Source organism: Melanerpes formicivorus, unplaced genomic scaffold (assembly GCF_026170545.1).
Source record: "Melanerpes formicivorus ecotype bairdi unplaced genomic scaffold, bMelFor1.0.p_v2 SCAF_6, whole genome shotgun sequence".
NCBI lineage: Eukaryota > Metazoa > Chordata > Aves > Piciformes > Picidae > Melanerpes > Melanerpes formicivorus.
The window spans coordinates 34672658-34686671 of NW_027142358.1; the positions used below are offsets into that span (position 1 = coordinate 34672658).

General features: G+C 48.0%; 1 protein-coding gene across 18 annotated transcripts in view; it reads left to right on the forward strand.

Moving 5' to 3' along the window:
• Window positions 1-10108, forward strand: part of PLEKHA1 (pleckstrin homology domain containing A1) — a 41002-nt gene extending 30894 nt beyond the window's left edge. For 2 of the 18 annotated variants that reach the window (XM_068140419.1, XM_068140432.1), the window contains exons 9-12: window positions 1287-1351; window positions 2288-2351; window positions 4000-4089; window positions 7585-10108. In XM_068140419.1, coding sequence (XP_067996520.1) covers window positions 1287-1351; window positions 2288-2351; window positions 4000-4089; window positions 7585-7914 — 549 coding nt within the window. In that variant the 3' untranslated portion in view covers window positions 7915-10108. Of the gene's footprint in view, window positions 1-1286; window positions 1352-2287; window positions 2352-3999; window positions 4090-5182; window positions 5288-5420; window positions 6317-7584 lie in introns of those variants that run through there. The other 16 variants (XR_010987579.1, XR_010987580.1, XR_010987581.1 and 13 more) reach the window with 16 other exon arrangements.
• The last annotated feature ends 3906 nt before the right edge of the window (window positions 10109-14014 follow it).

Consider the following 14014-nt stretch of genomic DNA (forward strand, 5'->3'; position numbering starts at 1 on the left):
GCTGTTCAGTTCCCAGTAGTCTTCAGTCAAGTATGGCTCTAACTTGATGTGACTTTGGACAGCCAGCCTGCTCACTGAGAGTCCAAATGACCTACTGGATATCTTGAGATGCTGTGGTTTGGCTTCTGGAGGAATCTATCCAAGTTCTCTGCTACCAAAAATGTGAAGAAGTTTGGGGGTGGGGTTTAATTCTGGGAATTTCTGCTTGTAATAGTTTATAGTTTTGTTGTGCTCTCCTCTTTTCAGATAGAGGAACAGCCCTTGGCAGTCTTCAGGTGGGGTATATTGGCATCTAGGCAATGTCAGAATTACCATCTCTGAGCTATGGTCTTACTGCAGTGGGTGACTGTATTCCAGGAGCAATCTTGCAGTTCCTATTTGTTGTATTACTTTAAACTCTGTTGTAATGGATGAGAGAACCTAGGAAGAGCAGGGTGGGAGAAGGGCAAGGTAACTGAACACACTGAGCTCTCTACTCTGCACACTTGTTGTCCTGTAGAGACAAGTGATGTAATGCAAACTGACACTCGGAGTGCTTATGTTTGGGTGATACTTGCTGGCTGCTGTAAAACACAAATCTCTGCAGTGTACATAACAGAAGCTGTAGAGGAAGTTGTCATTCCAGAGCTGTCAGCTTTTGTTTTGTCTGGAAGCTGAAGTAGCTCAGTGTGACACTGCTTAAAGAAAACACCTTAGGAGTTAAAAGAAGTTGTTGTTTGTTTGTGTTTCACTACAACCACCACAGGAACCTGCTGCTGTGTGTGAGGTGGTGTTGGGGTGGCAGAGGTGAAAGTGTTTGAATGTTCTTGCTCTATTTCCCTGCTGTGTGAACCTTTGACAGAATGGGAACACTTGTTTTTGCTGCAGTACCAGGATTTTGGTGTGCTTTAGGACACTTTGCTGGTGCAGGTGTTGGTAGGACAGAGTTCTTGGCATTTTTAACTGCCTCTAGTCTAGGATACAATTAATCTTCTTGAAAGCCATGTCACACAGTGCAGTTAGCAGAGCATCTTGTGTTGTAGCATTTCATAGCAGATTAATGTAGTCACAGTGCAACTGAAATCACAGAACACATGGAGTTGGAAGAGACCTCCCAGCTCATCCAGCCCAACTCCCAGCCCAGCACTGAAGGGTCCACACAAAACCATGTCCCTAAGCAGCAGGTCTCACAGAAGTCTGCTGCCATCAGCTGTCCTGACCACTGCCTTTGGAGAATGTTCTGGTTGTTGGATATGTTCTGACTAAAACACTTTTGCCTCTTTTTTCCTTTTTCTTCTCTTTTGCAGGAAAAGGAACCTCTCAGAGTTATACCACTCAAGGAGGTCCACAAAGTTCAGGAATGCAAACAAAGGTGAGGAGAGCAGCACTAAGTGGTCATGCGGGACGTCCACTACTTTGTCATGGCTAGACTGTCATTGGGAACAATGGGGCAGTGATGTGTGCATCTGTGGTGCTCTTCACTTGGAGGACAGCCAGCAGCTTTCTGCATAAAGCTGGTGTTGAGAGTTCTGCATTAGTGTGTGTTTCACACTTGGAACTGTCAGCAGAATGTGAGTGGAACAAAGGAGTACCATGCAGTCAGGAGGCAGAGGGGCCTGGGTGCTGTCTGGTGTGAGCAGCAGCTGTAGGAGTCTCCATTCTGCTTATCATTTCTAAACATTCAGAGAACATTACATTAACTATGTGAGGGAGAACACTCTTCCTCCTGCTATTTCCTTCCCACCAAATTACTGAGGAATGAATTGCCTTTGTTAACTAATTAATTTGTTAATTAATTGTCTGTTGGTTTTAGCAGGGTACCACTTAGGTGCAAACACAAAACAAAACTCTGGGAAGCTACAGAAATGGGACTAGAACAATAAATGTCTTTAAACTTAGCCTGAGCTGTTCCAGTTAAAACTACACATAGAGCAGCAACATGCTATGGACTAAAAAACAGCCTCAGGACTAAAATGAGTAAGAAATGTTGCTGTTCTACTTGGCATTTACTCAAAGCCAGTAGCAGAGTGATAAAGAAATGCAAAGGTCTTTGGACAAGTGGTGGTTTTCTCAGTGGTTGACTCCCCATCCCTGGGTGTGTTGGAAGGCCCAGGGATGTGGTGCTGAGGGAGAAGGTTTTGCACCAGACTCAGCAGAATTGAGAGAATGGTTGAACTTGGTGATCTTAAGGGTCTCCAACAAAACTATTCTCTGACAATAAATGCTGGGGCTCCCTTGCACATCCTGGAGTCTTCTTGAAACAGAAAGTTGTGCTTGCTGTTGAAGTGTGTTTGTGTTTCATTTGCAGTGATATAATGATGAGAGACAATCTCTTTGAAATTGTAACAACTTCTCGAACCTTTTATGTGCAGGTAATTCCTTTATTAAACTTTGGGCCAAGCCAGGAGGCTGCCATAGTCAAAGCCAAGGAGCTGCTTTGCTTTTGAAGTTGTCTTTAACTGTGCCATGAGTTTCAGAAAGATGCCTATGAGAAACATTCCGCATCAGAGCAGCTGCTGTGCTGGTGACCCATGGTAGCAATCCACAGGAAGTCCCAATGTGACTTTGTTGTCATGTGAGACTTCAGATTCTGTAGGGTCAGCTCAGTGTTTAAAATCTTGGATTTTGAAGTACTGAGTGTTTATGTATAACTGAGCTCTCAGGTTCAAGTTGGTTGCCAGTTCAAAGTATCTACTAATGCACAACAGTTAGGTTATTTTTTGAACACCTATTTGGTAATACGTAACCTTATGCACTCTCTCCACTGCATCCTTAGGTCACTTTCTGCATCTTTGGCTGTAATACAAATCACAGAGGTCTGCTTGTCCTAGCTCTGTAGGAGTGTAACGCTTACAGTACTGGAAAGCAGTTTTTGAGCTCCTCTTGTAGGGGCACCAAGACCTGTGTAGTCTGCTAGGGGTGGTGGTGCCAGATGCTGAGTTGGGAGCTGTCCTATAGCTCAACATAATGAAGTGATGTCTTGCAGATGATTTTTACTGGGTGGATGCAGTGATTTAATTGAGCTGCAACCTAATTAGGAGACAGCTTTAGGTTTCTATCTGTCTTCATCTCAGATGTGCACATCCTTGGTGTATTCACTGTTCATCTGCTGCATCTTTGTTGGGTTGCTACTCTAAGTGAATGTACAGCTGACCCTTGACAGACGAGTTCTGATTTGGCTACAACTCCTCAGGAAGTAACTGATGCAAGTGAAGTGCAGCAGTGTCCAGGAATTGATGTCCTTGGCCAAAGCCTGCTAGGAGACCCCAAAAGTGATGTCCTTGGCCAAAGCCTGCTAGGAGACCCCAAAAGTGATGTCCTTGGCCAAAGCCTGCCAAGAGACCCCAAAAGTGATGTCCTTGGCCAAAGCCTGCTAAGAGACCCAAAAGTGATGTCCTTGGCCAAAGCCTGCCAAGAGACCCCAAAAGTGATGTCCTTGGCCAAAGCCTGCTAAGAGACCCAAAAGTGATGTCCTTGGCCAAAGCCTGCCAAGAGACCCCAAAAGCGATGTCCTTGGCCAAAGCCTGCCAAGAGACCCCAAAAGCGATGTCCTTGGCCAAAGCCTGCTAAGAGACCCAAAAGTGATGTCCTTGGCCAAAGCCTGCTAAGAGACCCAAAAGTGATGTCCTTGGCCAAAGCCTGCTAAGAGACCCAAAAGTGATGTCCTTGGCCAAAGCCTGCTAAGAGACCCAAAAGTGATGTCCTTGGCCAAAGCCTGCTAAGAGACCCCAAAAGTGATGTCCTTGGCCAAAGCCTGCTAAGAGGAGGCAGCAGATCTCCTGTAAGATGATCTGTGGGCACTTCAGTAAAAGCAAGAATTTGAGCCTAGAGCATGCAAGTGACGTAAACCCAGGCTTATTGTTTGATATAACTGTGCAGCCCCCCCAGTAAATTCCGGGTAGAAGCTGAAGGGCTGCCCAGGTAAGCCCTGCGGCTTTCCCGAAGGGCCGCTGGCGTAGGGCGAGGCTGCGCGCCGGGCGCGAGTGGCGGGTTACAGACGCTTGCTGTGGTTTGCCGCAGGCGGACAGCCCGGAGGACATGCACAGCTGGATCAAAGCCATTTCCGGGGCCATCGTGGCGCAGAGGGGACCTGGAAGATCGGCAGCTTCCGTATGTTGCTCCGCGACCCGCTGGCCTTCCCTCGCGCGCGTGACGGTCTCGCTGGTTTTGCCTCTCCTCTCTCCTGTCCCCTAGCCAGGCGGTGTCTGTGCATGAACTTCCCTACGGACTGGCCTAAAACAGGGCTGCGGTTTCCACTGAGCACTCCTCTTAGTCCTGCCCGTACGGAGCTGTGTGTGCATTGTGTGGTCTGGAACACGTAGATAATGCAAGTGCTAACCTAGGCACATCCTTCTGAGGTCAGTAAGGGCTTTGGCGCTGTAGTCTGGAATGAAAACGGAAACCTCCTGATTCCTGCGAGACGCTTCTGCTCCTCGCTGAGCTTTGCAGTCAGATGACGATGTCCTGACTGGGGTTTGACAAGAGCCTAATTTGCCTTGAACAGCTCTCACTACCCAGCTGTCACTCTGTGCAGCTGGTAGCTTGTTGTACCTGCAGATACAGATCCAAATTCCAAGTCGCTTCTCCAAGAGGTCTCTGCTCGCACAAATTAGTTGCTGGTGTTGAAAACATGGCTCTGAACAGCGCCTAGCACCACTGAACTGAGGCACTGTGGCAAATCTTGGTCTTGGAAGTTGTGTGGGTGCCCAAATTTCACACAGACATTTAGCCTCTCTGCACACACAGTACATGAACCAGTAGTGAGGATTCTGTAGTGTCACACTGTCCCCAAGTCCATCCAGAGTTAACAGATGGAATACTTCCCAGTTCAGATGTTGCAAGCTGTGGTTCTTATTTCCTGGCTGTGGGATGGTCTCTCATAAGCGGAATGTATCATTGCCCCCATAATCTAAAATCCAGTAATTGAAATCTGGCTCTGGTCTAGGCCTTTGCATCAATATTGTGTTTCTTTTCATTAAGTTCTCTCAGTTGTTTTTTGCAGCTGGGAGCTGCTTCCTGCTTTTAAGTAAAACTCCTGTGACCGATTCTGTTTCCTTGTGGGGGGAATGAAAATCCACAGGCAGCTTTCCCTTGGTGTGTGCTCTTTGGTTTATTTTTTGTGGGGCTAACTGAGCAATCTAGCTGTGACTGTCTGCATCACTTCTGTCTTTTTCCCTCTCTTCTCTTCTTTCCCCAAGTATAGGTTACTCTAATCTTAGCTTTGCACTGTGTTCCAGATGCGGCAGGCCAGAAGGCTGTCGAATCCTTGTATACAGAGGTATACATCAAGAACTGGTGAATGCAGCACGTATGTGGGCTCTCATGTAAACTCGCCTTCTTAACAGAGGGCTAGGACTAGAGACTAATTTGCACTACAAGAAACTAAAAGCAATGCTACCTGTTGTCATAACTAACTCCTAAATGAGATCCTTCACTTGCAGGTTTGCACCGGTTTGTCTCACTTTTAAACAATTGGAAACGAAAAATGGCCAAAACCAAGAAGTGTGTTTATGCTTCAGAGCAGACTGTGTGCCTCAAGATAAGTTCTGTGGCACCCTTCTAAGAGGAAAGTCTTAAAGCTCATTTGCATGAGAGTTCATATTTCATATCTCCATTGTACTTTTCTGTTTTGAAACTGCGCAAAAGCCAAATGAAGTCTAAGCTCTCCACCAGCTAATGCAGATGAGTGCACCCAGAAATGCAAGGTGGAACTCTAGCAACTGGAAGGGCTCTGTCGTAGCCTGATTTGCATGGCTTGGAAACCTCTGCATGAAATGACTAGCTCAAACATAGAAGCATTATAATGTGCAACTGGTACTACACTGTCCAAAGCAGTACAGCCTAGGAGGGGTACGGCAGCAGAGTCTCTTAAGTGTGAAATTGCAGGCAGTGTGGGGAGTAAAATCTGAGTCTCCTTCAGTGCCCTCGAGCAAAGTAAGTGCTACCAGCCCTTACTTTTGTCCTGGTCTCAATAAGCTTGTCAATAAGAAGGTACATTGCTGGATCATAACTTGCTAAAGGAATTGGCTTTTGTTGGAGTATCAAATCAGGTATGGACTAAATGTGAAATACTTCCCTGAAGTGGAACATAAAGCTACGCAGCCACAAACCCAGCAGCACAGCTTCTTCACCTGCTAGGATTCATTGACGAGCACGAACACGTGTCTGCTTGGCAGAATCCAGTGTGATTGAATGGGCGAACTCCTGCCAGTCCACTTGAAAGAAGCTGGGGAAACTGCCATGGAAAACCCAGCCTTTCATCTCAGATGGCTATTTGCATCTTGGACACACACCTGGGATGTGTTTTGGTTAACAAAGCTGCTTGAGACAAGCCTTGGTTTGTGTCCAGCCACGGGTTTGCTGATTCCTGTAGCCATGTTGTACTAACGCTGGCGACGGCAGAAGTGGCAGCAGCTGCAGCTCCTCACTGCACCATCACACCTCATGCTGGTCATACCATGTAACACCTACCCTGCCCTGGGCATTTGTGAGACAGCCTTATGGAACTGATAGGTACAGTGCAGAACCTGAGGAGGTACAGCTGCAGGCCAGGCAGGATAACTTAGCTCATCTAAAACAACACTCGGGGCTTATGCTGTAGCCATCTAAGTCACAGTATCACCAAGGTTGGAAGAGACCTCGAGGATCATCGAGTACAACCTGTCACCACAGACCTCATGACTAGACCATGGCACCAAGTGCCACGTCCAATCCCCTCTTGAGTCACTTCTAGGTAGCCTGGGAGCTTTGTCTCTCAGTAGGGGAATGGGGGAGAGTTATTTTCACAGTATCAGTGTAACGGAGTGGCAAGTAACAGTAACAAACACAAGCAAATAGCCTGCCAGTTAGAGGGGCTTGCCTAAAGAGCAGGTTTTGCCTGGGTCCCTTACCTTTGGAAATTGTTACACACCCTTGACAGCATAACAGGTCACTGGCACAGGCTGCCCAGGGAGGTGGTGGAAGCCTCCTGCCTGGAGGTGTTTGCAGCCAGGCTGGATGTGGCTGTGAGCAACCTGCTGCAGTGTGAGGTGTCCCTGCCCATGGCAGAGGGGTTGGAACTGGCTGAGCCTTGAGGTCCCTTCCAACCCTAACAATTCTATAACGTAGCTGCTGTTTGTGTTTGGCCCCTGGAACAAGCTGGGGAGATATGTATCCCAAGAAGACAGAAGAGGAAAGCGTGCCTTAGTGCGGGATTTAGGCTGCAGGTCCCTGATGTTGATGGAATACATTTTGCTCTTGGAAAGGCCCTTTCAGTGGCCTTCACAGAGTGTAGCTTCAAAAGGTCACTTAACACCTTAACCAAACAAGAGGCTTCAGCTTTCTGGAGTGTATTGCAGTGTCTGGAAAGCCACTGATCTTAATTTGAGACGTTTAATTCCCTAAACTGAAGGCCCTGATGTTGCTGTCACACCCTGCTGTAAGCTCACATTTAACAACCCATTGCCTCCTGCTGCTGTGGCTGAAGCTTTGCTTTCTGTGTTTTTCTGTCTTGAGATTTTTAGTTCTGTTTGTTTGGTGCTTTTTGTTCCAAGAGTGACATCTGAAGCTGCACCTTCCCAGCATGGTGTCAGTGACCTCAGCTGACACAGGCTTCTTCTCTTCCAGGAGCATACCGAGTCTGCTGCCGAACCCAACCATGCTCTCCGTCCTGCCCTCCCAGCCCCAGCCGCCGCACATTCCGCAGCCGCTCACGGCAGCCCTCTGGTCCCAAACCCTCACACCAAGCACCCTGCCCTGGAGAAGCGAGGATTTCACCAATCTTTTACCAAGGCCAAGCCAGGGAGCTACAAGGTCCAGGCTGTCGCTCCAAGAGAATCAGCTTCCAAAGTGACTGAGCGGGGCCTCGCTGAACCCCAAAGCAAAAATGGCACTCAGGAACAGGATCCTGGCCTGGTGGATCTGGATGATGCAAGCCTTCCAGTCAGCGATGTGTAGTGATGGAAGGGTTTGGAGAATGATCCATTGGTTCAGTCCTCTGATTTCCTTGTTGGGACTTTTAACCAAAGAGAATGGTAGGGAAGGAGAGCAAAGAGCCGGAGCACTGCTGTCTCGATGCGCGCGTGTGTGTGTGCTGCTGTGCACACCTCTGTGTGTATCCTCTGTGTGTATATTGCCTTGCAGCTGAGGGTCGGAAAAGGGCCTTGGGGGTGTTCTCAAAGCCTGACAGTAAGTCACTTACTAGGGAGGGGCCACACTGCACAGTTTAGAAGGAAAAACAAAGCAAAGCAAAGGACTAAACAAGAACATAAAGTACTTCTGCCAGTAAGCAAGGTACCAGCAACTTCTTACTCCTAATCTGGCAAGTTGACTAAATTCACAGCTAATGCTGCATTGTGGAGAACTTCCTGCCAGCAAATGTGATCACTTCATTTCATTTGGAGCTACAGTGAAATTTGAGGCACAGGCAAGAAGTGTTTCTCCCTGTGACTTGCAGGTGCCAGGAGATGCACAAAGCCTTCCTTCTGTTCTGGAGGATCAACCCATTTGTTGTCAGAACAGGAGTTCTGAAAGCCCTGGGAATTCTAGCTATGGTGCTGTACAATCTCCACTAAAGTAAGATTCTGGATAGTCAGCCTGGTGTTTTGATGCACTCCCCAAGGTGGGTCCTAACCTTTTTGCACATTTGGATTTTAATGGGCTGCATGTGAGGGCGTTTGGGAGCGGGGAGAAGGGAATCTGGACTTGAGAGTTTGGCCACTTTAGACCTTTGGAACCCAGTAAGGTTTCTATTGTGTTCCATCAGGCTTTGCAGCAATTTCTTTTTCCCTTAGCTGTCTAGATGTCTGCCTGGGGGTGTGTTTTGAGAGAGGGTTTCCTTAGCAGTGCTTTGTGAGCAGCTCTTGTTTCTGGGCGTGAGCAGCAGCGAGGCCTCTCGGCTGAGTTCTGTCCTTGCTGGTACTGAGCTGCTCACAGTCATGCAGTCGTGGCCTATACCTTTTTTGTGCACTAATAAGCTGAAGTGCCTGTGTTTTTCTCACGTTGTGGAAACACTCTGGGGTCAGGTATGTACACAAACCATTCCTGATGGTTCTGAGGCCTTGGCTTGGAGTCGTTCTGAAGAGCTTAGGTCGACACAACCATTCAAAGCGGAAAACTTGGGCTAGGGCTAGCAGTGGCCTGGTGTTGCACCTACCAGCTGTGCAGTATTTGTCTCTGAGCGATGGGTCTGCCCTTGTGCACGCTGTCTTGGGGGCTTCAGTGATGCCAATGGAAAGAGCCTTCACATTCCAAGTGCTGGCTCAGCTCCAGCCTCTCCTGTCTCGTTGTTTCTGCAAGACGTTTGCTTCAATCAACCCCCCACAAATCTCTCATGCTGCTGCTTACTGTGATCCAGATTGTCCAGCTCTGGGATACTTACTTGTCTGCTGAGACACATATCACACGAGTCCATCTCCTCTCCAACTTCCAAACTGACTTCCAGCTTGAGAGATAGGGACGGCTTGCCCAGGGTGACTTGGCGGTCCGAGGATGGGAAAGGCGCTGTCATCTAGGGATGGAATGGGATGGAATTTCAGAACCTTAAGTTGTGTCAGCACCTTCATGGTTGTGCTTTTACTTGTCATATCCATAAGCTAACTAACCACTGTCTTGAGGCAGTGGTGTTTGTAAATGACTGGGTTTGTTTGACTCTTTTAGATACATGTGAAAAGCACCCCAGACCTGGGAGCTCCTGTAAATGTCTGTACTAGCACTGTAGGTTGTAACTACTCTAAAGGTAAACCAACAGCTCTTTCAAAGCTTCTCTTCTCACAAGTGCATTCTGTGTGGAAGCCACTTTGCATTGAAATATTTTTACTGTAGCCTAACATCTGAAATCACTCACTCTGGTACAGCTTTCACACTGCATGGTCATGGTATTCTATTTTGGCAGTTCTACACTTTGGGTGGAGGTAAAGCAGCTCCATTATGGGACTTAGAAAAGAGGAAAAAGGAGGGGAAAGAAAAAAAGAGAAGAACTACTGTTGTAGTTCAGTAGCATAGGGAAATACTTGTGGTTGGTAACTGTCAGGGTCTCCTATTTATCAGTACTTTTATAAATCTATGAAAATTGTTAAATTATTTTAGAAACAGTGCTGTAAATATGTCACATTTAAATTGTCAATAAATCAGTTTGGGTAACTTAAAACAACAGCTGGCTGACTTTCCTTGCACCACGTGGCAGTATTTTGTCAGAGCAGTATGTTCCTTCTTAGCATGTAAGGTGTCAGAGAATCAAAGAATGCTCTGGGTTGGAAGGGACCACCAAAGCTCATCCAGTCCAACCCCCTCTGCACTCAGCAGGGACATCCCCAACTAGATCAGGTTGCCCAGAGCCCTGTCCAGCCTCACCTTGAATATGGGAGGGGGCCTCAACCACCTCCCTGTGCAACCTCTTCCAGTGTTCCACTAGTGCAGAACTTATTCCTAACATCCACTCTAAACTGGCTCTTCTTTAGTTTGAAGCCATTGTGCCTGGTCCTGTCCCTGCAGGCCTTTGCAAACCTTCTCTCTCCAGCCTTCTCGTAGCCCATTTCAAGTACTGGCAAGCTGAGAATAGAATAGAATAGAATAGAATAGACCAGACCAGACCAGACCAGACCCGACCCTCAAGATTATCGTGTCCTACCTATCATCTCCCTTGGAGCCCTCTCTAGGCTGAACAGCCCCAGCTCCCTCAGAGGTCAGATTATCTTTTATCCAGCAATCACAGCTCTTTGGTTCTTCAAAGCTGCTCAGGTTGTGTAGCCTGAGAGAGACACTGAACAGCATGAGCTGATTTTTCTCTGGGTGTTCTCAATTCGTGCTGTGGAGTTTCTGCCTGCTGCTGAAGGCAAATTGATCAGGTTTCGTTTGCACTGATGGGAGGGGGGACCTGATGCACAGTGACATCAAGTTTTAACCATTTGGAAGCTCTCAAGCACCATCTAAAAGGGGAGAAAATGTACCCCAGAAGAACAAAATGTTAACAAGCATTTTTTTCTGCATGAGAGAGGTTCTCTCTCCAATGTTTTCCTGAAATAACACCACCTGCAAGCACCTCACTGCCACCACCCTTGAGTCACCGCACTTCTCAAGTCCACATCTCTCTCTTGTCCAGTGGCACACTGGGTCAGTCTGTCTCACAACTCAATCTCCAGATGAAGAGCAGCACCAAGGGTGATGTTATTTTGTACATGGGCTGTACATAATTGAAGTTGCAGTGTGACCCTGACACCTGCCTGGGGGTTAGTGCAGGTGCACAGGCAGCTGCAGCTGCCCTGGTAGCAAAATGCACATGCTACTGCCCCAGGCATTGTGCTTTGCAGCATCCAACTGCTGCAGGGGTCCCTGCCCTGAGTCTCTTGAAACAGCCACTGTAGCCAGTTGCAGCACAGGCCAGAGCTGAAGTGTGGATGTGATTATACTGGCTATATTGGTATGTACTGACTGTATTGGCAGCCCCTCCACTTAAACCAGGCATTTGCAGCTCTCTCTCAGCATGACTGAGCTCCAAAAGCAGCCTAGTGGCAGCAGTCTGGAGCTGGTGTTGCAGCAAACTCCTTGGTGCCTATACCAAGTTAGTTACTAATCCATGTACAGCAAAACCATTTGTTTGTTCTTCCTGCTAACAAAAGTCAGAATAAAATGCAATTGCTGGCTGCAACTTAAATGAGGTGGAACTACCCCTTCCAGTTAATTTCTCTTGTCACATGCACCTCTCTTCTTTAGCTTGCAGCTTTTTAATCCTCTCATTGTTTTTATCTTTACCTTTCACACTTCAGTGACCACAGATCAGGCCTCAGTGGGCTGTGGAAGTGACTTGGATGCTCTCTTACTACCAGCTGCCTTGCATGCTGTCATTTGCTGGCTGCTTGCTGTTAACCTCCTTACTGAAGAGGGAACGGAATGATTGGTTCTAGATTTAACCCCCCTGTGTTAGAAGTTGTGACTGCTAAACCTGCAGTCCTGAAGGTAGCTGCCAAAGGGCAATGGTGCAGAATCTGGTTTGATCAGCTGGCAGCTGCCTTCACGCAGGACTGGCAGGACATCAGCACCACCTAGGGGCAATGCTCCAGCTTGGGAACCTAAGGACTGGATTGGACATGCTCTGAAGTGTATTTCTGAATCCCAAAGCCAGCCTGAAATTCCAGTTGTTAAGTCACTGGACCCCTCCAAGCCGGTTGGGTTTGGTTTTTAGTTGTTAAACTCCTGCTCTTTGTGAGCTCTGAACAGTAAGGGCAGCAAACTGGTTGAAGACAAACCAAAACGTTCACCCTGAGACTTTTGTTTGCAGTGCCAGTGTACCCCTGAGGCAGGGGGTAAAAGGGAACAAGCTGTTAACTTGTGCAGTGGAAAATGGAGATGTGAAGCTTCCGTGATGATCCATCCAGCCTGTGGAAAGCAACTGCAGGTAATCAGAGGATAGAGGGGAGGGGGGAGGGAAATGTTTGAAAGGTAAGAAACTCAAGAGCTAACACTTGGAAGCATGAAAAAGATTCTTCAGCACAGCTAAACTCAAACCCAGACCATTAGTGATACAGATTGGTGGTAAAGGACCCGGCAGAGCAGTACCAGCTAATAGCTAGAGTGGGGTTCAGGCCGAGTAGCCTTGTGTGACTGCAGAGCAGACACATCTCTTAGGTGAGTGCAGGGAATGTGTAGGCCCAAAGCAATTATTGCCTGTGAGACAGATGCCTGCAGCTTCTGTACCCAGAGGTCTGGAGCTGAGCTTTCAGTTACTGCAGTTTAATGGTTTTTGGATACCCCTGGGACAATGCTTACCCAGAATGATGCAGCTGCTCAGAAGGCCCCTGGTAATACCTCATCTCATACAACTGCTTCAGCTGCAGGACCGAGGAGGAAGTATCTCTGCTGCTTCTGGTAGTCCCAAGTGATGTGTCACAAAGAGGGGTTTGGAGGCAGAGCAGTGTGATGAAGGAGGGACCTGACCAGTCTGAGCGCTTGTTCTTTCCTGAGCTGTCACTGGAGTGATTGCACTTCTTGACTTGGAGGGGTTGCCTTTGCTTGCATGGGTTCAGGAGTCAAAATTCCATGCAGGAATGAGTTTCAAGTGCATACAGCATGGCAGAGACTCCTGGCATAGAGAAAAGGCTGTATTGCTAGGAAAGAGTGACACTCAAAGGCAGATCTTGAAGGGTTAGAGGCAGTCTGTATTGTCGTGGATGGAGGCATCAGTGAGCACACCAAAACAGTGCCCTGTGAAGGAGGGGGGCAGAATTATTACTGTTCTTACAAAGGTTCTATGTTAATGTAAGGTGGGAGAGAGAAGAAACTGGGGGCTGGGGGAAGCATTTTTACTCAAAATGAGATTTAGAAACTGAATCTGTGATCTGTAGAGTTGTACTTCTTAGTAGCTTAAGGTTTGAATGTGTGCCCAGGTGCTCACACCAGAGCCACCTCCTGCATGGCCATGTGCAATGTAAGAAAGGAAGCCACAGGAAGTAGCAGCTCTTACTGTGAGGTGCTTTGCTGCCTCCCAAACCTGAGATTTCACAGGCAGTAAATGATACCTCTTGGGCTAGCTTGGCCACAGCTTCCTGGGCAGCCTCACACTTCTAATAGGTAAGACAAAGCCTCCTGTCGGGCTGCAGCAAAGGCTGAGCTCTTCTGTCCTGACCCATGCTGAGAGCAAGGCTGAGGCTGAAGGTTGGGGTAAATTCTGGATCCCTCCCTGCCAGCAGTGTCCCAGCTCTCAGGCTTCTGGAAGAACTTGTGGCCAGGTGGAGGGTGGAGGTTGGTCTCTTCTCCCAGGCAACCAGCACCAGAACAAGAGGACACAGTCTCAAGCTGCACCAGGGGAGGTTTAGGCTCGAGGTGAGGAGGAAGTTCTTCACCGAGCGAGTCATTCGGCATTGGGATGTGCTGCCCAGGGAGGTGGTGGAGTCCCCATCCCTGGAGGCGTTCAAGGGGAGATTGGACGTGGCACTTGGTGCCATGGTCTAGTCATGGGGTCTGTGTTGATAGGTTGGACTCGATGATCCTCGAGGTCCTTTCCAACATAAGTTATACTGTGATACGGTCTCTAGGTGGAGCCTCTTCTCATAGAGTTCCACGG